The 19,976-nt window shown below is 35.7% G+C and overlaps 2 protein-coding genes across 2 annotated transcripts; both read left to right on the top strand.

Moving 5' to 3' along the window:
• The first annotated feature begins 1,233 nt into the window (after positions 1-1,233).
• si:ch211-277c7.7 (uncharacterized protein LOC100538111 homolog) lies at positions 1,234-5,564 on the top strand. Its single transcript, XM_058798340.1, has 4 exons — positions 1,234-1,698; positions 1,803-1,858; positions 1,941-2,055; positions 4,678-5,564. Exons 1-3 carry the CDS (start codon positions 1,380-1,382, stop codon positions 2,052-2,054), a joined length of 489 nt encoding a protein of 162 aa, XP_058654323.1. The 5' UTR covers positions 1,234-1,379; the 3' UTR covers position 2,055; positions 4,678-5,564.
• A 6,897-nt stretch (positions 5,565-12,461) lies between these two features.
• On the top strand, positions 12,462-15,111 carry msx2a (muscle segment homeobox 2a). Its single transcript, XM_058798338.1, has 2 exons — positions 12,462-12,932; positions 13,684-15,111. The coding sequence occupies exons 1-2, from the start codon at positions 12,635-12,637 to the stop codon at positions 14,136-14,138; spliced, it is 753 nt and encodes a 250-aa protein (XP_058654321.1). The 5' UTR covers positions 12,462-12,634; the 3' UTR covers positions 14,139-15,111.
• Positions 15,112-19,976: the final 4,865 nt, after the last annotated feature.

The raw sequence follows: 19,976 nt of genomic DNA, 5'->3' as shown, positions 1-19,976 counted from the left end.
GTAAGTACGTAGTAGTTAAGGGCACCTAATATAAAGTGGGATCAGAGCATTTTCTCATCATTTATTAATCAGCATTCGTCTTCAAACCAGTGCCATAGGCACCATTTCTAAAAGCTAGAGAATAAGATTTTGAATGAATAGCCTAATGACTTTGCTCATGTTCTTCATGAATCTTTGGTGCACAGAACACAAACGAAGCAGAATGACAAACTTCTGGAATCAATTCACTTTCATTGAAAAAAGATTCTGAGTTTTGTGTTCCAAAAATGACATATAGACGGGTTTAAAATAATAATAATAATAATAATGAATTGCCTATTTATTCGTTCGTTCATTCCTTCATTCGTTAACTATTCCTTTAAGAGCCTACCTTAGCCAGTGTTGGCAACTTAGCAATTTTGTTGCTAAATTTAGCAACTTCTCACACTACCCTAGCAACTTTTTCTTCCAAAAGCACCTAGCAACAAATTTAGCTATTTTTAACATTTATTTGGCAATTTTTTTGCAACTTTTGATAAATGACTCTAAATTACACAAAATGAGTAAACCAAAGATGCATAGCAGTACACACACATCATTAAGTTAGCTGCTATTTGCAATTGTTCAATTTGATAATAATAATTGAATAATTGTTCATTTGTGATACACCTTAGCTTGTACCTGCGATTGTTGATCAGTTAGTACACTGTAAGAAAAATATCTAGAGAAACGGAAAAGGTACTAGTAATTTTTCAGGACGTTATGTGCTATCCATTATCCGTTGTAACCCGAAAACACAAAATACAATGCGTAATTAAAAATGCAGATAAAAAATTCCTTAATGTTAGTAGATTGTGCCCTATACAGACCTTTCTTAGATTGTAGCACACTAAATAACTATTAATACACTGCTTAAAACTATAACTGTTCAGAATGTTTAGTTTTATAAGTTCACTAGCTAATTAAAAAACAAATAAATAAATAATAATAATGGTTCAAAACTGTAAGTGTTCAATAATTCAGTGTTGTATTTAAAAATACAGTTATTTATATTTTAATATTATATTAGGCATTTATATTATTATACAAACAAATCTAAATTGACATATATAAAATATATTTTTTGCTGAGATTTGATGTAGTGACACATCTTTGCGTCGTAATTACGCAATGATGTCATCGGCAATGACATCACAACGTCATTTAGCAGCTTCCGCAACACTGACCTTAGCTCCTCCTCCTTTTGTGCGGCCTCCATTTAAAGCCTGAGTAACCGTTGCTGAGCTCTTCCTCTTCCGGTGATAATAGTTACATTTACAAAGTTTAACTTCAGTTAAGTTTCACAATACTGAAACAAAACTTTTTTTGAATAACCTAAAAGTGTGGTGCCGCTGTTAATTATGGCAGCTTTCCGTAAATTACTCTACGTACCGCGTTTCGACACTCAGTCGCCTCAAACCGACAAGGAATCGGGATATAACGGAGAAAACAACAAACACCATAAACTGAACGGGTTGACTCAAGAGGCGACTCCCTTGCTCTTCCCAGACGTTACAAGTCCCGAAATAACACCATGTTTTTCAAGAAAGGTGAAAACAAACCAACTTTTGAGGTTGTACGCCAATATGAGATCAACGGTTAATCTGAGGGCATCTAAAGGCGGGAAATCACGGCGCGCCAAACGCGTCACTTACAAAGGTGTAGAAGAACAGCCGAAGAGTAAGTGATTAAAAACGCACATTTTATATATATATATATATATATATATATTATGTTGAGTAAAGTAGCTGCATAATTGCTCTGTGCTTTGTCCTTTTTTATAGGGGCCTCATCTGATACTTTTGGATTCCCACCAAGAGATGTTGAAGCAGATGAAATGGTGAGTTCGGTACAGTGTTAGCATTTCATAGCATTTCATTTTCATTATCATGACCTATCTTTATTTTGTATGGCTATGTCAGTACCGATCCCGAACAAAACAGTATGTATTGAGGACAATCAAGAGAATGGTGGAGGAGAACAGGGTCATCAGAGAGCGGTTACTCACCTTGAGGCAGCAGAGCCGAAGCAAATGAGGTTTGCTCAGTTAAAAGGGATAGTTCACCCCAAAACAGAAAATTCTGTCATCATTTGTTCACCTCTTTATGATACGCCATGGGTGTCCAATCCTGCTTCTCGAGGGCCGGTATCCTGCAGAGTTTAGCATCAACCAGCTCCAACACATTTGCCTGGAAGCTTCTTGTGAGTCTGAAGTCCTTGATTACTTTGGTTCAGGTGTATTTGATTAATTAAAGTTTAAGGTAAAATCTGCAGGACAGTGGCCCTCTAGGAATAGGTTTGGACACCAATGTTTAAAAAAAAAAAAAATGGAACATAAAAGGAGAATTTTTGAAGAATCTTCATGTGAACTGTGTTCATTAAAAAAAGAGAAAAAATGCACTTTAAATTAGCCATAAAAGTAGTTTATATGACTCTGTGCTGTGACTACAAGTTTTTTGTAGCCGTGTTATTATGGTGTAGTATTGAGAAAGAGCTGTGTGAAGAACATTACAGGGAGAATAAATAAGGACATACAGTGGGTACGGAAAGTATTCAGACCCCTTAAATTTTTCACTCTTTGTTATATTGCAGCCATTTGCTAAAATCATTTAAGTTCATTTTTTTCCCCCTCATTAATGTACACACAACACCCCATATTGACAGAAAAACACAGAATTGTTAACATTTTTGCAGATTTATTAAAAAAGAAAAACTGAAATATCACATGGTCCTAAGTATTCAGACCCTTTGCTCAGTATTTAGTAGAAGCACCCTTTGATCTAATACAGCCATGAGTCTTTTGGGAAAGATGCAACAAGTTTTTCACACCTGGATTTGGGGATCCTCTGCCATTCCTCCTTGCAGATCCTCTCCAGTTCTGTCAGGTTGGATGGTAAACGTTGGTGGACAGCCATTTTAGGTCTCTCCAGAGATGCTCAATTGGGTTTAAGTCAGGGCTCTGGCTGGGCCATTCAAGAACAGTCACGGAGTTGTTGTGAAGCCACTCCTTCGTTATTTTAGCTGTGTGCTTAGGGTCATTGTCTTGTTGGAAGGTAAACCTTGGCCCAGTCTGAGGTCCTGAGCACTCTGGAGAAGGTTTTCGTCCAGGATATCCCTGTACTTGACCGCATTCATCTTTCCCTCGATTGCAACCAGTCGTCCTGTCCCTGCAGCTGAAAACACCCCACAGCATGATGCTGCCACCACCATGCTTCACTGTTGGGACTGTATTGGACAGGTGATGAGCAGTGCCTGGTTTTCCACACATACCGCTTAGAATTAAGGCCAAAAAGTTCTATCTTGGTCTCATCAGACCAGAGAATCTTATTCAGGTGTTTTTTAGCAAACTCCATGCGGGCTTTCATGTGTCTTGCACTGAGGAGAGGCTTCCGTCGGGCCACTCTGCCATAAAGCCCCGACTGGTGGAGGGCTGCAGTGATGGTTGACTCTCTACAACTTTCTCCCATCTCCCGACTGCATCTCTGGAGCTCAGCCACAGTGATCTTTGGGTTCTTCTTTACCTCTCTCACCAAGGCTCTTCTCCCCCGATAGCTCAGTTTGGCCGGACGGCCAGCTCTAGGAAGGGTTCTGGTCGTCCCAAACGTCTTCCATTTAAGGATTATGGAGGCCACTGTGCTCTTAGGAACCTTAAGTGCAGCAGAAATTTTTTTTGTAACCATTTAGTCTCTGAGCTCTTCAGGCAGTTCCTTTGACCTCATGATTCTCATTTGCTCTGACATGCACTGTGAGCTGTAAGGTCTTATATAGACAGGTGTGTGGCTTTCCTAATCAAGTCCAATCAGTATAATCAAACACAGCTGGACTCAAATGAAGGTGTAGAACCATCTCAAGGATGATCAGAAGAAATGGACAGCACCTGAGTTAAATATATGAGTGTCACAGCAAAGGGTCTGAATACTTAGGACCATGTGATATTTCAGTTTTTCTTTTTTAATAAATCTGCAAAAATGTCAACAATTCTGTGTTTTTCTGTCAATATGGGGTGCTATGTGTACATTAATGAGGAAAAAAAAATGAACTTAAATGATTTTAGCAAATGGCTGCAATATAACAAAGAGTGAAACATTTAAGGGGGTCTGAATACTTTCCGTACCCACTGTATGTGACCCTGGACCACAAAACCAGTCTTAAGTCGCTGGGGTATATTTGTAGCAATAGCCAAAAATACATTGTATGGGTCAAAATTATCGATTTTTCTTTTATGCCAAAAATCATTAGGATATTAAGTAAAGATCATGTTCCATGAAGATATTTTGTAAATTTCTTACCATAAATGTATCAAAACTTGATACATTTTTGATTAGTAATATGCATTGCTAAGAACTTTATTTGGACAACTTTAAAGGCGATTTTCTCAATATTTTGATTTTTATGCACCCTCAGATTCCAGATTTTCAAATAGTTGTATCTCAGCCAAATATTGTCCGATCCTAACAAACCATACATCAATGGAAAGCTTATTTATTCAGCTTTCAGACGATGTATAAATCTCAATTTTGATAAAATTGACACTTAAGACTGGTTTTGTGGTCCAGGGTCACATATGTTTTTACTATCATAGGTAAATGTGTCATTGTAATGCAAAAACATTAAATTAAACAGTTTTTCATTTTGTAGCCTAATTCTTTTAAATTTCAGTTTCAGGTGGTACCACATACAGCAAATTTTCAAGAGGAAAGGAATGTTCACATGCCACAATGTTGTGTTTATTATATGCCTCCATATATGTTGTTATTATTAGAATCTAAATTCTTAGGACTTAAAAAAATGACAAATATATGGAGGACACGAGCATGAGTTACAGATGACCACAAGATGGTGATATTTCCAAAATTAAGAGCAACTACATAAAGTGTAGCAGGGCTCTTACGTCCACTCTCTCCTTTTAAATTATACTGTATGTAGTTGCTGTGTTTGTTATTAGTTTTTTTGATATTTATAAGGAGAATGACCTTCTAATGTGTTCATTCAAGACTTCTTTCATCACTAAAACTCTTTCTCTTCGCACTGTTTTGTTCCATTTAAGCTTTCTAGTGACAGCTTGTATTTTGTTAGTCAGGTTGTTATTAACCAAAAAAAAGAAAAGAAAAAAGAAACACTGAATGGCCATCACTGATTACATTTATTTATTTATTTATTTCTAGAGGTTTTTAAAAAACAACAAAAGGTGTTTGAGAAAGGTTTGTTATTGTATGTCAAGCTGTTTGTGACAAAAATATTTATTAAATCATTGAATGACCATCGCTGATTACATTTATCTTATTTCTATTCCATTCGATTTTTACTGATACTAGATGTTTCAAAAAGCAACAAAAGGAGACTTAGAATTCATTGAAGACGGTTGTCAGTAAATGTTTTGCCCACAACAAAATTGCATTACATTCCCAGTGTCGAAGGAGCTCAAAATCTTGCTTATGCAGGTTGTGGTTTTGTGGCAGAAATCATCAAATAGAAAAGCTATTGTTGAGAACATGACCTCAGACATTTAAATTGAGATCGATTAATCATGTTGTCAAGTCTGTATAATGAAGCAATAAACCCAAGGCTTGATTACAGACAATGCTTATAGTTTAGGCCCCTCTCCTGGGCGCCTGTGATGATTATGTGTTTTCCTCGAGCATCAGCTAAATGGCAGTGGGTAGATCTCTAAGATTAAATGCAGGTTAAATGCAACTACTGTAAATGTTTGTTGTAGATTAGGGTAAATTATAGAACTCGAGTAAGAAAAGGAATAGTTGCTTGGGGATGTTTAGATCTGACAGTTACCAGCTAAGCATGTATTTCGCAATAGATTATATAGCCCTTACAACATCTTTGGTTCTTATAATTAAGTATCTCGCAATGAATCAGCAATAAATTGATAGGAGCATGAATTTAACTGCCATAAACTGTTAAACAAACTTCTAAGAAAGTGGAAAGTCCAGAACAATGAGCTGTAGTTGTGCACGACTGCGTGACATTCAGGCTTTGCACATCTGATACGGATTCCAACACTGAATTAAGCTGTAATTATTTTCACCACCAGACCAGGCTCATTTAGCTTCATGTGTTGAAACATGCTAAACAAGTGGAGCCACACCTTCTCTTTTGCACTGTTATGAGTCCTTGGCTACAAGCAGGGGTTGCTTAATGTAATTTTTATAATGATGTGCGGATAAACAGGGAAAACACAAATTATCTCTCACAGGATAAGATAGCAATATCGGACCACACCGCATCAATGTACACAATTTCCAGACACATCCACTCTAAGAAAAGTCTGTAGCATATTACTCTTGAAAACAAGGGTGCTTCACGATGCCATAGAAGAACCTTTTTGTATAAATGGCTCCATAAAGAACCTTTCTGTTGTTTGTGGCGAAAGAAGGTTCTTCAGGTTATAAAAAGGTAAAAAAGAGATGGTTCTTTGACCGAATGGTTCTTCAATGGCATCGCTGTGAAGAACCTTTGGTAACACTTTACAATAAGGTTCATTAGTTAAACATTAGTTAATGTATTAACTAACATGAACTAACCATGAGCAATACATTTGTTACTGTATTTACTAATCTTCGCTAACGTTAGTTAATAAAAATACAGATGTTTATTGTTAGTTCATGTTAGCTCACAGTGCATTAACTAATGTTAACAAGATTTTAATAATGTATTAGTAAATGTTGAAATTAACATTAACAAAGATTAATAAACGCTGTATAAGTGCAGTTTATTATTAGTTCATGTTAACTAATGTAGTTAACTAATGAACCTTATTGTAAAGTGTTACCGAACCTTTTAAGCACCTTTATTTTTAAGAGTTAATGTACTGTGTTAACGTGAAGGAATTTTCTGTATCGTGATTTTGAATCATGTATTGAATTTTGTCGTGCTTTGAATCATGTGTTGTGTTTTAGGTTTAAAGGAAATGTCCGTAAACTTAATGGATAATATTCTGGCAGAAAATTACCAGCACCTTTTCTGTTTTTTGTTCCACTTTTTTCGGTTTATCTGTAATAAATCAATTAATGTATTGCGTGGGCAGTAGATATATGTGACCCCGGAGCACAAAACCAGTCTTAAGTCGCTGGGGTATATTTGTAGCAATAGCCAAAAATACACTGTATGGGTCAAAATTATAGATTTTATCGAAAAATCATTAGTATGTTAAGTAAAGATCATATTCCATGAAGATATTTTGTAAATTTACTACTGTAAATATATCAAAATGTCATTTTTGATTAGTAATATGCATTGCTAAGAACTTCATTTGGACAACTTTAAAGGTGATTTTCTCAATATTTGGATTTTTTTGCACCCTCAGATTCCAGATTTTCAAATAGTTGTATTTCAGCCAAATATTGTCCGATCCTAACAACCCCATACATCAATCTTATTTATTCAGCTTTCAGATGATGTATAAATCTCAATTTCTAAAAACTGACACTTGAGACTGGTTTTGTGGTCCAGGGTCACGTATCTTCTGTGACCAGCCCTGCTTTATGTTTTGTTTGAATTTAGCTTCAAAGGGCTCATTGAACTTCAATACAATACAGTTTAATTTTGGTTGGTTGTATTTTCTTTTCTCTTGTCTACGTCACCATAAAGCTATGTATCATTCTTTCCACTTCATCTTTGGCATTCAGATTTAATATATTCTGTTAAATGACACATTGTGTCATAATTAGCTCCAGTTCTCTGTTTTCCGCTCTCAACTTTGCACTGGCTTGATGTGGTTGGATGCACACAAAGCAGCACAAAGACAATGACAGTGACTCATCTTTATGCTTCCTCACACACCTTATGCTACTGGTTACATTTGCACATCTTTTTCCTCACAGCATATTTCCTTTTAACTACAGCATCCATAATTAATGAAATATCACCCCTTGAACAGCTGGAATTAGTTCTGAGGCTAAAAAGCTTTCTGTTTGAGGCACATGGGAGGAGAGATATTGTGAAAGCATAGGTGCTTTGTAGTTGCGTCTCGAACACCGTTAATATCACTGATAGCAACTGAATGAAACTGTACAGACCTGTAAATATATTGCACAAATTCAGCACCACCTGAAAACGTATTAGATTACTAAACTAGATTATGTAATCAGATTCCAAAAATTAGGTACTTGTAATTAGATTGCATTTTAATCAGTATGCTCATAATCAGATTACAGTTTTATGAATTACATGATTACATAGTCACACAATGGCAGTAAATCATTCTTAATTTATTGATTCGTCACAGTTCTTTTTCTTTAAAATTTTCCTTTCACTTACTGTATATAAATGAGACTAATAATTATGCAAGTTACAAAACACTGTTGATGCACAACTGTGAAATCCTATGTCTTCATCATATCCAGTGACCTAATTATTAATATTCAAAGTGTGGTCAAAACCTGAAAAACTTTGTCCATGTAATGTCATGTTTTCATGTTTGTTCATGTAATGTACGGATTCCCAAGCTTTTGACATTTTTATGATTTCATTCATTATTAGCTTTTCATGAACCCCAGTTTGGGAAACCCTGCTGTAATGTAATGTTTAATGCATTTATGAAATATATTTTCTTTCCCTTTGTTTTTTTGTTGTTTTTCCTCAATATGGTACACAATAATCACATTCAAGTCTATGTGATAAACAAGTTAGGTCAAAAAAAAAAGTAGTCAGACTACTTTACCTAATGTGTGTAATCCAGATTATGTTACTAACTAAAATTTTCATCATGTAATTTGTAATCTGTAACGGACTACAATTTGTAAGTAATCTACCCAGAACGGTAGGTGCATGTGAAAAAGCCCAACATGGCCAAATTCCCGATTGTGAATGATATACAGCTACAATTTAAGACTTATCACAGACAATAAGACTTCATTTAATAGATGTGAACCAGTGACCCTGGCTGACGGCGATCTCATTAACCAGTGCTTTACGGCTTTCAATTCACAATGTGACAGAGCGCAATAAAATGCCCTGTACCTCCTGAATTATAAAACATGCTGTAAAAAAGTCCTTGATAGAAGCAACCACGGGGTTCAGCTGCTTGTGTGAAGAAAATACCACAATAGCACAAATCCATAAAGAATTCCTCAAAATCTGATGCTTAGAAGCCACACCGAAATGATTCTCAAGGAAATTATATTACTTTTCCCAGAAAAGGTTTTGTCATCTTAACTGCCAGTGCACAGGTATAATTGCATATCGCCATGAGGAAATAGAAGAGTGTCAGCAAGAAGCCTTCAAGCGCTTTACATTGTGCAAGCGCTGATGAGGGTGTAATAAGAAGCTGGATCCATATAGCCAAGAGGGACACAGACAGGCAGTCCAGCTTTGTCAGAAACATTAGGCTCACTGTGCATGTTTCATTTAGTATGAGAACTACTCACACTCAACAGCTCTTCCAAGTTCAGTCACAGTACAGCGGCTTCCTTCTTGACTGGCACTGCATATTTCATCACATGGGGTCTATTGGAAAAAGCTATCTGGGTGCAATTGTGCTGAACGTCATTCTTGCTAGCCATGTGAAGAGCCTCATCTGGTGTATTTTTATGTAATCTGAAAAATGGGGTCAAGTTTGATATTGTGCTGCATTTATGAACTGAATGTTCCCGTTGTGCAGTTCAACCCTAAAAGTGTGGCTGTCTGCTGCATCAAATACTTTGCCTCTAGGGATACGAATTGTGCATAATGGTCTGCTTACATTTCAGTGTAGCTTAATGAAGAGAAATGAACTGTTTAAAGGCAATGAACGGCGAAATTGTTATGAGGTTCAAAATAAAATCTTTAATTTTGTATATTTACAGAATTTCAAACTGAATAATGTAATTGTTATTCTTGGCTTCTTGTCTTTTTTAGGATTTTATTTAATTTATTTAATTTTAATTTTTTTTAAATGGAAATTTGGCTTGTGGTTGTTAAACAAATTTGCTGAAGTGCAAATTATGTTCCCAAGCAATTTGAATTCAGCAGTCTAGTATAAATTAGCCTTAAATGGTTTGTTTAAACTAAGAGGATTACTTTTGTGTTTATGCTCATTTATAAAATATATTGTTTCTAAAGTCACGCACTATTCAAACTAGGGCAAAAAAAAACTATACCAAATATATTTTGGTATTAAGTTCAATGAAATGTATTTTTGAAATATTTTTGAAAACCCTCACATACCATAATATCTTTCAAAATGTATTTCAGGGCCAAGAAAATATATTTCCACTCTTACAGTATCCTACATTTAGGTTATTTTTTAATATTTGCAAAAATATATAAAAAATGTCCAAAAAAATACATTGCTAGAAAATATATTTACACAAATATATTTTGAAGCAAATTTTAGCAAATATATTTTTTTGGCCATTTTGGTAATTTGAAATATATTTAAAAATATATTTTAATTTTTTTTTTTTTTTTTTGCTGTATACCTTAATAGGTATGGCGTTTTCTAAATCCCAAATCCTTTCTTCAAATGATGTTGTTCTCTGTGATACTGGCCCAGTGTCATCCATGTTGAATTACGAGCCAAAGCAAGCAACAGAAATGATGTCTAAAGTGGTTATAGTATGCTACATTATCCTATGAATTCTCTAAAACGAGCTTTGTTCTGCTCATTTTCCCATCCATGAGTTTGTTTATGGTTTTGCTTGGTCTGTTTGCCCTCAAAAGCAATCTGGGCCAAACAATTAAAAAAGCAAATCCACTGTAAAGCATGTTGTAAATAAGAACTGATCAATGTACTAGCATACTAACATTTATTTGGCATGCTAACTATATAGTTTGTGTCATGCTTTTTAGTTCATATCATGTTTGTACACAACAATAATTAAAGCAAACTGTGCGAGCATTGCTTTCAAATTAAAACCACACAGCAATGCCAGTGCATGTCAAATCTTATTGACTGCACTGATTTCTTTTCTAAAAATGTATCTTTATATAATTAGGTCTTCCACTTTAATCAAATCATAGTCATGCAATATCTGAACAGCTTGTCCAATGCCTTCCCATGCTCTCTGTAGCAATCATTCCTTGTAACAATCTGCCTTGTCGAGAGCGCCACAGGCCACTGCAGCCAAATCCTTGTCAAGGATTATCTGTTAAAACTGCCCTCCAGTGTTGACCCTGCACATAGAGTTTGTATTGCATATTATGTGACAGTATTGGCAGAAGTGAACTTCCTGACGTTTTCTCTTTTTCCACTAATGAGCACAATACGCTGCTCTCGCTGACAACTTAATTCTTTTTCTTCAACTTAATTCACTAGTTTAACAATCTAAACGACTTTAAAGACACCACAAAGGAACACAAATTACCTTGATTTTTAACCTCAGGAGTGCACCCTAATCACTGCTATTACAGAGGGGAATATGTAAAGGTGAATGCTAAAATGATTCCCAAAGCATTTAAGTATAGAACGCAAGTGATGCGAACACAGTGATTCATAAAGCTTAATGAAGCCATAAGCCGAGGCCTTTGCCACAGAATTAAACCTGTCACGATTACAGAGTATGACTCCTCTGGAGAGCTGTAATAATGGTGCAGGAGCCCAGACTTGGTGGAGACACTTAAGTGTTAGTTTTGACAGGACTGACTTGTACTTCTGCATTCTGTAGGAATCAAATAATTGCCACAGAGCAATGCAAATCTTGCAGTGGGAAAAAGGGAGTTGCATGTTAAGTTTGTATTGCATTGCATTTGTTTAGATTTCTTGGATAAATATCACAGAGAAGCCTGAATTGTGCAAACAGCGTTACATTAAATGCACATTTAGTTTCCTAACAAACCTTTTCCATTAGTTTCAGTGCATTTCATGGCATATTACTCGTGAACTCTGACGAGTAGAGTTCACAGCCTTTAAATTGACAGACTCGGGCTATATGAGTGGGCGCCATACACCTTGAGAAGGTAGCAATTTTCCGGTATTACGGTTAAATCCTGGTAAAAAAGAACCGGATTCCAGGAGCCTAATTACAAGGTGTTAATAGCAACAACAATATAATTACTGTAATTTACACACTAGCCTGAAACCTTTATTCCCCTCCAAATGTATGTCACAAATGTTATCATATTTCATGTTTTGTTGTCGCTGTGTTTCGGTTTTGATAAGTTGCTATTTTTCTAAATGTTTAAAAAACAAAAACACTACTAGGCAACTTTGGATTAAGTCAGTTTGTTCAAAATTGTTTTAAAATAGTTATTGTAAGAAGTTACTATATTTTAGCTTGACTGTGCATCTTAAAATGAACAAATTACTTATGTGAAAGCAATTTGAAGAAAAACTTCAAACCTAATTTTAGCTTATATATTTCCCCACTAAACACCACATTATGCTCTAAATATAACCGTGAAGAGTATCATTTAAGGGCTCAGGAACTTTACTGCAGATCTCTTGATGATGCAAACCCTACAAACACTCATAAAAAAAGCTGCCTAAGTAGGCGGCTCTCCAGGATCTGAGACGCAGCCTCTGAGTGAACGATGATTGGTTATTGGAACTTTGGATAGTCTTGTAACTTCTGTCAAGTTATTGTTAGTTAGACATGTAAAAGTTAAGCACCGGAGAGCACGCGCGACTGCAGGTTCTTTCTCAAGTTTCCATGTGGAATATAGCTGTAGTATTTTTTCCCCCGGAATGATTTCAGCTAATTATAAAGGTAAAACATCTTCCGATGAAGACGATGATGATCAGGGTTCACGGTCATCTCCGCCGGAGCGTTCAGTCCAGACGCAAAGTCTGTCGTTCAGCGTCGAAGCTCTCATGTCGAAGAAAGGACGGAGTGAATCAGCTTCACACGAACCGATTCAGATGCCCTGCATAAGAAATCCGGAAGATCGAGCAGTGATTTATTCAGAGTCGGTGGATTTCCCCAAACTCTGTGAATCTGTCAAAGAGGACTCTTCCTGGATCAATAAACCCACATTATCACCACGTAAGTTACCATATAGCCTACTGTTACGCTTAAATAATAACCTTTCAATGTTTGAATGACATTATACAGCATTAGATATGAAATTACGCGGCACTTGTAAACAATAGCCTGACCGACTTCCTCAAAACTAACTTTTTTGAAACATTGTTGCAATCAACTGGTGTCAGTTATTTAAAATTGTATATATATATGAAGACTTCAGGTGCAAAAGTACGTCTGAGATTTTTCTTTGAAATGAGGCTCTATTAAAAAAAAAACACACACAGTTTTGAAAATAAGGCATTAAGTAACTGGCTGACCTAAAGTTTAATTATTGAACCTAAACATATAGGAGCCTGATTAAAAGTGCTCATTTAAAAGAAAAAATCTCAGGTGGACTGAGAGTTTATGCATCTGCATTCTTCATATTTATCATTTAAATGTAAAATAGTGATATAACAGGAGATAAGGCATTGCCCTCCAAAAGTAGCCTATGAATTTTAGAAACGATTAAGTCATTAGACAACAAAATCTTAAACCAAGTAATAAGCACAGACAAAAAAAAAAAAAAAAAAATGAAACAAATATCATTATTTACAGGCATAATGAGAAAGTCTGATTTCCAAATGAAGTATTGAGACACAGCAGCCAGATGTGACCTGGTGTGTGTACTTTATGAGTTTGTCCAGTGTTAAAACTAATTATTCGTCTGCCCGAGCTGTTTATTACTGAGTGACTAGTTTACAAGCTAATTTATGAACTAATTTTACAGGACCGCAGAGTCCAGCGGCATGCACGCTCCGAAAGCACAAGACGAACCGTAAACCCCGAACCCCTTTCACCACGACCCAGCTCTTGGCCCTGGAGCGGAAGTTTCGTCAGAAGCAATACCTGTCTATCGCAGAGCGCGCCGAATTCTCCAGCTCTCTCAACCTGACCGAGACCCAGGTGAAGATCTGGTTCCAGAACCGCAGAGCGAAGGCCAAGCGGCTGCAGGAGGCAGAGCTGGAGAGGCTCAAAATGACCAGCAAACCCATCTTACATCCCGGCCTCACTCTGCCCTTTCCACTCTGTACGCAGAACCAGACAACAGCTCTCTTGTGCGGACAGTCTTTCCCCTTCAGCAGACATATGCTGCCCTTTGCACCTGTAGGAATATACTCCACACCGCTGGGTTACAGCATGTGTTCTTTCTCCAAAGACGGCTTCTCTGTGGAGCCAGTCTAGAGGATCTATTGCATCAAATTGAACTATTCATGGAAAAACACTTCTGGTTTGTCTGCTGGACATACTGACATTTTTATGTTTGATAGGACGTTATAAAATTTTATGTATGCTTAGGATTACTTTTTATGTTCATTTTTTAATTTTCATTTTTGAATGTGACATTACACTCTTAAAAATTAAGGATCCAAAAAGAGGTTTTCTGATGCCGTAGAAGCATTTTGGGTTCACCAAAGAACCTTCAAGTGAACCGTTTTTAAAAGAACCATTTTTTCTTAATTATATACCATGTAAAATTTCCATGGATGTTAAAGGTTCTTCAGAGATCCAAAGATTCCAATAAAGAATCTTCATTTTTTTTAAGAGTGTAATCTACTTTGGAAGCCACAAAGAATAAATGAAATCTAGATTTGCAGGGTGTAAAATGTAAAGTCTTCTCTAATTTCCAGGGCATTTTAGGATATTATATTATCCAATATTTTGCATTAAAATATTGATCTTAGTGTGATTGTGAGTCACACTAAAGAAAAAGTCAAAGTATATTAATTATTTTACCACATTAACTTTTTGTATGACAAATCCTAATTTGAATGTGTTTATGTCAAGGAAAATTAACCTAATATGGTCACACTTGAAGGACCAATTCTCACTATTAACTATGACCTTTGCCTCAATAAACTTATAATTCACCGCTTATTAATAGTTAGTAAGGTAGTTGTTAAGTTTAGATATGGGTGAGGGATCTAAAATATGGTCATGCCGAATATATGTGCTAATAAGTACTAGTAAACAGCCCCTAATATGCATAGTTAATAGTGAGAACTGGTCCATAAAATAAAGTGTTACCCATAATATATATATACTTTACTCTTTGTATTTACATTTAAGAAATTTGCTGATTTAGAGTTACGACCTATAATATAGGCCGGTTGATTTGTTCTTAACTGGAAATGTTAGAGTCAAATCTATTAAGAATAAACCATTTTTGCTCAGATTTGTGAGGTGTGAGTGTTTTAGGGAAACTTTGGAGGCGGAGATCAGCTCAGCCTTAAATCCGCAGGATTGCTAATGCTTTTTAAATTGAGCTGCTGAAAAGAGGCTTTTAAGCGTTCATGCTCATAATCAGTGGAAATGTCGGCTGACCTGTGCAGCTCTTTTCATGCTGGTGGTCCCAGGAAAGTTAATTAAACGGTGTCATTACGTGACGCACTAAAACACCGGGTCAGCCGCATAAGTATTTCAGTTCATAAATCTGCAACAGAGGAATGTGTCGACCTGATGCTTTTCTAAAATCATCTTAAGGAATTCAGCGTTGCATGTAATTTATGACAGATTAATTGGCTTTGTTGTACAGCTGACTTTCCATTAAATAATCTGTAATCTTCTGCTGGTGTAATTACATAAACGTGGGGTATCTAGACAGTATAAATAGCCTGATATAATAGCCCCCTTCAGTCACAGTCCCTGAGCTGGAGTGAATTGAACACAACTGCTTATTTTCCATAGACACCAACCGTGTCTTAGCATGTCCCTTGATAGGTCTTCTCCGTCTGGTCTACACTTTTGAAACCTTTGTATTGTAATTTGACTTGGAGCCTTAACTGATCGTGAATGCCGAGCTCTACATCAACCAGACCCTTTACTAATTGTCCTTACCCTCCAAGTTTAACTCCACCGGTGTGAAATGGTGTATGCTTAAGAGCCCAGTGATACAGAGCAAAAAGCATTACATGATTGGCTTCTCCTTCTTTTGTTCACTTAACTGTGGCGTTGTCTGGCACTGACTAAGTGTTTCTCGTTACTGAATGACCATGTTACAATTAGCAGTCATTTCACAGTCCATTTCTGCTTCTTTGTTTTTAAAACAAGCTGCAACATTAGTTTGATAACAGATCTTTCTGACTTTTTTTTGATAACAGATCTCTCTTGACTGTCGGCCCGAGAGGGCAGTTTCACTCCTTCTTGGTTGAAGTTTGAAAGATCTTCATGCCAAGTTTCTCTGACTGTTCAGGCCATTGAGTGGAAAGCTTTGATCCTGAGTGACTACGACCAGGGAGGTCGACATAGGTGTTTTTTTATTTTTATTATTATTCATGCAAATGTAGCACTTCAGACTATTAAACATTGAGCCTGTGAGAAAATAAAACCCTTTACTACATAATAGCCTCCTACTGACCCTAAAACTGAGCATTACTTTTACTTGGTAACATTTTACAATATGGTTTTGTTAGTTAAAGTTGGTAAATGCATTAACTTACAGTGAGCAATACATTTAATTAATCGGTTAATAAAACTACTGTTTACTGTCAGTTCATGTTAGCTCAGCTCTGTTAAATAATATTAACAGATGCAACTTTTGATTGTAATAATGTATTGGTTAATGTTAACATTAAAAAAAAAATAAGATTAACGTAGTTAATTCTAACAAATAAAACCTTGTTGTGAAGTGCTACACTTTTTATATATTTATTTTTTATTGTGTATATTGTTTGTAGCGCTTGACTCAAACGTAAAAATGCACTATGCATTTTATGTTTCACAACAGAAATAATGGTAGAAAACAAGAAATATGATTACCACTAACATCTGAACATAGTTGTGCAATGTTTTTACTTTCTCAAGGTTGGATCTGTAATCTTGATGCTAAAATATAATTAAAATGCTTTCATTTATTATGACAGATAACACAAAGTAACTACATGGCACAGCAGATATTGTGTTTAACAGTATATTCACATTTGCAGAAAAGTCATTTCCCATATGCTTTTAAAAGAGTTGGAATTCCTTTTGTGGACTATAAACAACATCTCTGCTAATGACACAAGTAAATAATCTGTGACTAAATACTGATAAAGCACAAGTTTGTTTCTTTGGTTAAAAGTCCCACATAAAAAACAAACAAACAGTGGCTTCAAAACATCATTGGCTTCCTATATGCTGCTATACAGATTTATTTCATTTATACAGTCCACATTTTTGTGATATGCCAGCAGTGCAAACTCTTGATGTTTTAACTATATTTGCCCACTAGGTGTAGCAATTACTTTGAGAAAATAAAGACAAGGCAGTCTGCTTACAATTCCCATGAAATAAAAGCGATACTTAGAAATAAATTATATATATATATATATATAGCATGTTTATTATAATATATAATAACTATGTTTACAATCAAATCTGTTTTAGTAATTATAATACAATGCATCTCTATATAATATATATTGATTGTACTTACTTAACAGCATACAGTACATTTGAGTGATTGTTTTTGTTTTACAAGAGTAGTAAATAGATCAGATAAAAAGAAATATGAATGGAGAGACATAGTGCCACTAACATCTGACCCCAGGTATATTTTATGTGGCAATCGTGCAACTTTTTTACCTGCTCAAGGTTGCATCGGTGAACAAATCTCAAATGACAAAGCCTGTCATTTTTTATATAGATGCACAATTCCAACTTCCAACTTCAGAACAAATAATTTGTGTGCAATGTTTACACAAAATATGTGAGGTTAGGGTGGAATAAACTGTGGTAATTGCTCAAAGCAGCGCACAAGTGATTGACAAAGAGCACAATGGCTCTGATGGGGAGGAAAAGACGCCAGCCGATGCTGCTGCGCTGAGCTCCACACACCTGCCAACATAACCAGCGGCTCAGTCATCTCTCTGCTCACCAGAGCATGCAGCAAAATCAGTCTGAGAGAAACAAACTTCAGACTTTGTGTTTTCCTCTTCACTAGGCTTCAGAGGAACATGCTTACTCAAAACAAGAGGCTGGCTGATAGAATCAGGTAGAATGACTCAGTGATGAAAAGTCTGCCTAAATGCATGTGCACACAGTTCATGTGATTTTTTTTTTCTACTCTTTGTTTACATCAATGTGGCAAAAACACAGAGTTCAGTTCATCCCAATGAGATTAAATGTCACATTGAGATGGAGGAAGATAGATTTGCACAATGGAAATCCATCTTTCAGCTACAGCCGATCATAAAAAGAGTCATATCTGAGCACACGGTGACTCCAGTACTCCAGAGGCTGAAATGAAACACTCTTTTTATTTTAGATGGTGTCATTATGGGAAATCCCTTTATCTCGCTTCAAAGCCCTTGAGCAGGTGTGTTTTACGAAACAATCACTTTATTCAGCCTCTTAACGGCAGGGGAATGTGGTTGTCTGAAAGCAATCCTCCAGGAGGATTTCTCTCTCTCTAGTTATGCAGGTGCCGCTGATGATTGGCTTTATTTGCATTTTGAGCTCATTATGACAATCATTAAACACTACTAACACAAACTCAGGTGGCTAAAGATGTTCATTTTAATATCCTTTAGGTCAGTTATTCTTAGTCGGTGCATGGGTTGGGAATCAAAAATGGGTCGTAGGTGTGTTCTGATAGGATTGCAGGCCGCAGGGGAAAATAATGATATTGCAAATAGTAAGGGCAGTGTCTGTTTACACTACACAGGCGAAGACTGTTTTCACTAACTGCCCACCATTGCTCAGATAGTTTACCTTCAGTACAAATAGCATATTACTTCTATTTGTGACCCTGGACCACAAAACCAGTCATAAGTGTAAAATTTTTCGAAATTGAGATTTATACATCATCTGAAAGCTGAATAAATAATCTTTCCATTGATGTATGGTTTGTTAGGATCGGACAATATTTGGCTGAGATACAACTATTTGAAAATCTGGAATCTGAGGGTGCAAAAAAATCAAAATATTGAGAAAAACGCCTTTAAAGTTGTCCAAATGAGTTCTTACACTGCAAAAAATGCTGTTCTTACTTAGATTTTTAGTCTTGTTTCCAGCCAAAAAAAAAAATCTAAAAATTCTTAAATCAAGAAGGATTTTCTAGACAATAAAAATTATTGTCTTGTTTCCAGAAAAAACGAGTCAAAATTAAGTGAGTTTTTGCTTGAAACAAGCAACATAATCTGCCAATGGGGTAAGAAAAATAATCTTATGTCAAACAGAAAACAAGATTATTTTTCTTGCCCCATTAACGAATATGTTGCTGTTCAACAAAAACTCATAATTTTGACTCATTTTCATGGAAACAAGACAATAATTTTTACTTGTCTAAAAAATCCTTCTTGATTTAAGAATTTTTAGATATTTTGGCTGGAAACAAGACTAAAAATCTAAGTAAGAAAAGCATTTTTTGCAGTGTAGCTATGCATATTACTGATCAAAAATTAAGTTTTGATATATTTACAGTAGGAAATTCACTAAATATCTTCATGGAACATGATCTTTACTTATTATCCTAATGATTTTTGGCATAAAAGAAAAATCGATAATTTTGATTTAAGACTGGTTTTGTGGTCCAGGGTCACATTTATGATATGTGACCCTGGACCACAAAACCAGTCATAAGGGTCCATTTTTCAAAATTGAGATTTATACATCATCTGAAAGCTGAATAAGTAAGCACTGATGTATGGTTTGTTAGGATAGGACAATATTTGGCTGAGATACAACTATTTGAAAATCTGCAATCTGAGGGTGCAAAAAAAAATCAAAATATTGAGAAAATCGCCTTTAAAATTGTCCAAATGAAGTTCTTAGTAATGCATATTACTAGTTTTGATACATTTACAGTAGGTAATTTGCAAAATGTCTTCAAGGAACATGATCTTTAATGTCCTGATGATTTTTGGCATAAAAGAAAAATCTATAATTTTGACCCATACAATGTATTTTTGGCTATTGCTACAAATATACCAGCAACTTAAGACTGGTTTTGTGGTCCAGGGTCACATTTTTGTGAAACTGTTTCTATATGCACTAAGCAAAATGCTATTGGTGCAAGTGTACATACTAATATTTAAACAG

Source organism: Onychostoma macrolepis, chromosome 14 (genome assembly GCF_012432095.1).
Source record: "Onychostoma macrolepis isolate SWU-2019 chromosome 14, ASM1243209v1, whole genome shotgun sequence".
In the NCBI taxonomy this organism is placed as follows: Eukaryota; Metazoa; Chordata; class Actinopteri; order Cypriniformes; family Cyprinidae; genus Onychostoma; species Onychostoma macrolepis.
This window is presented reverse-complemented; position numbering and strand designations above follow the sequence as displayed.

Coding starts and splice junctions, on each gene's coding strand:
- msx2a (XM_058798338.1), top strand. CDS start 12,635: ATGATTTCAGCTAATTATAAAGGTAAAACATCTTCCGATGAAGACGAT. Junction 12,933..13,683: donor TAAACCCACATTATCACCAC/GTAAGTTACCAT, acceptor CTAATTTTACAG/GACCGCAGAGTCCAGCGGCA.
- si:ch211-277c7.7 (XM_058798340.1), top strand. CDS start 1,380: ATGGCAGCTTTCCGTAAATTACTCTACGTACCGCGTTTCGACACTCAG. Junction 1,699..1,802: donor TGTAGAAGAACAGCCGAAGA/GTAAGTGATTAA, acceptor CCTTTTTTATAG/GGGCCTCATCTGATACTTTT. Junction 1,859..1,940: donor ATGTTGAAGCAGATGAAATG/GTGAGTTCGGTA, acceptor TGGCTATGTCAG/TACCGATCCCGAACAAAACA.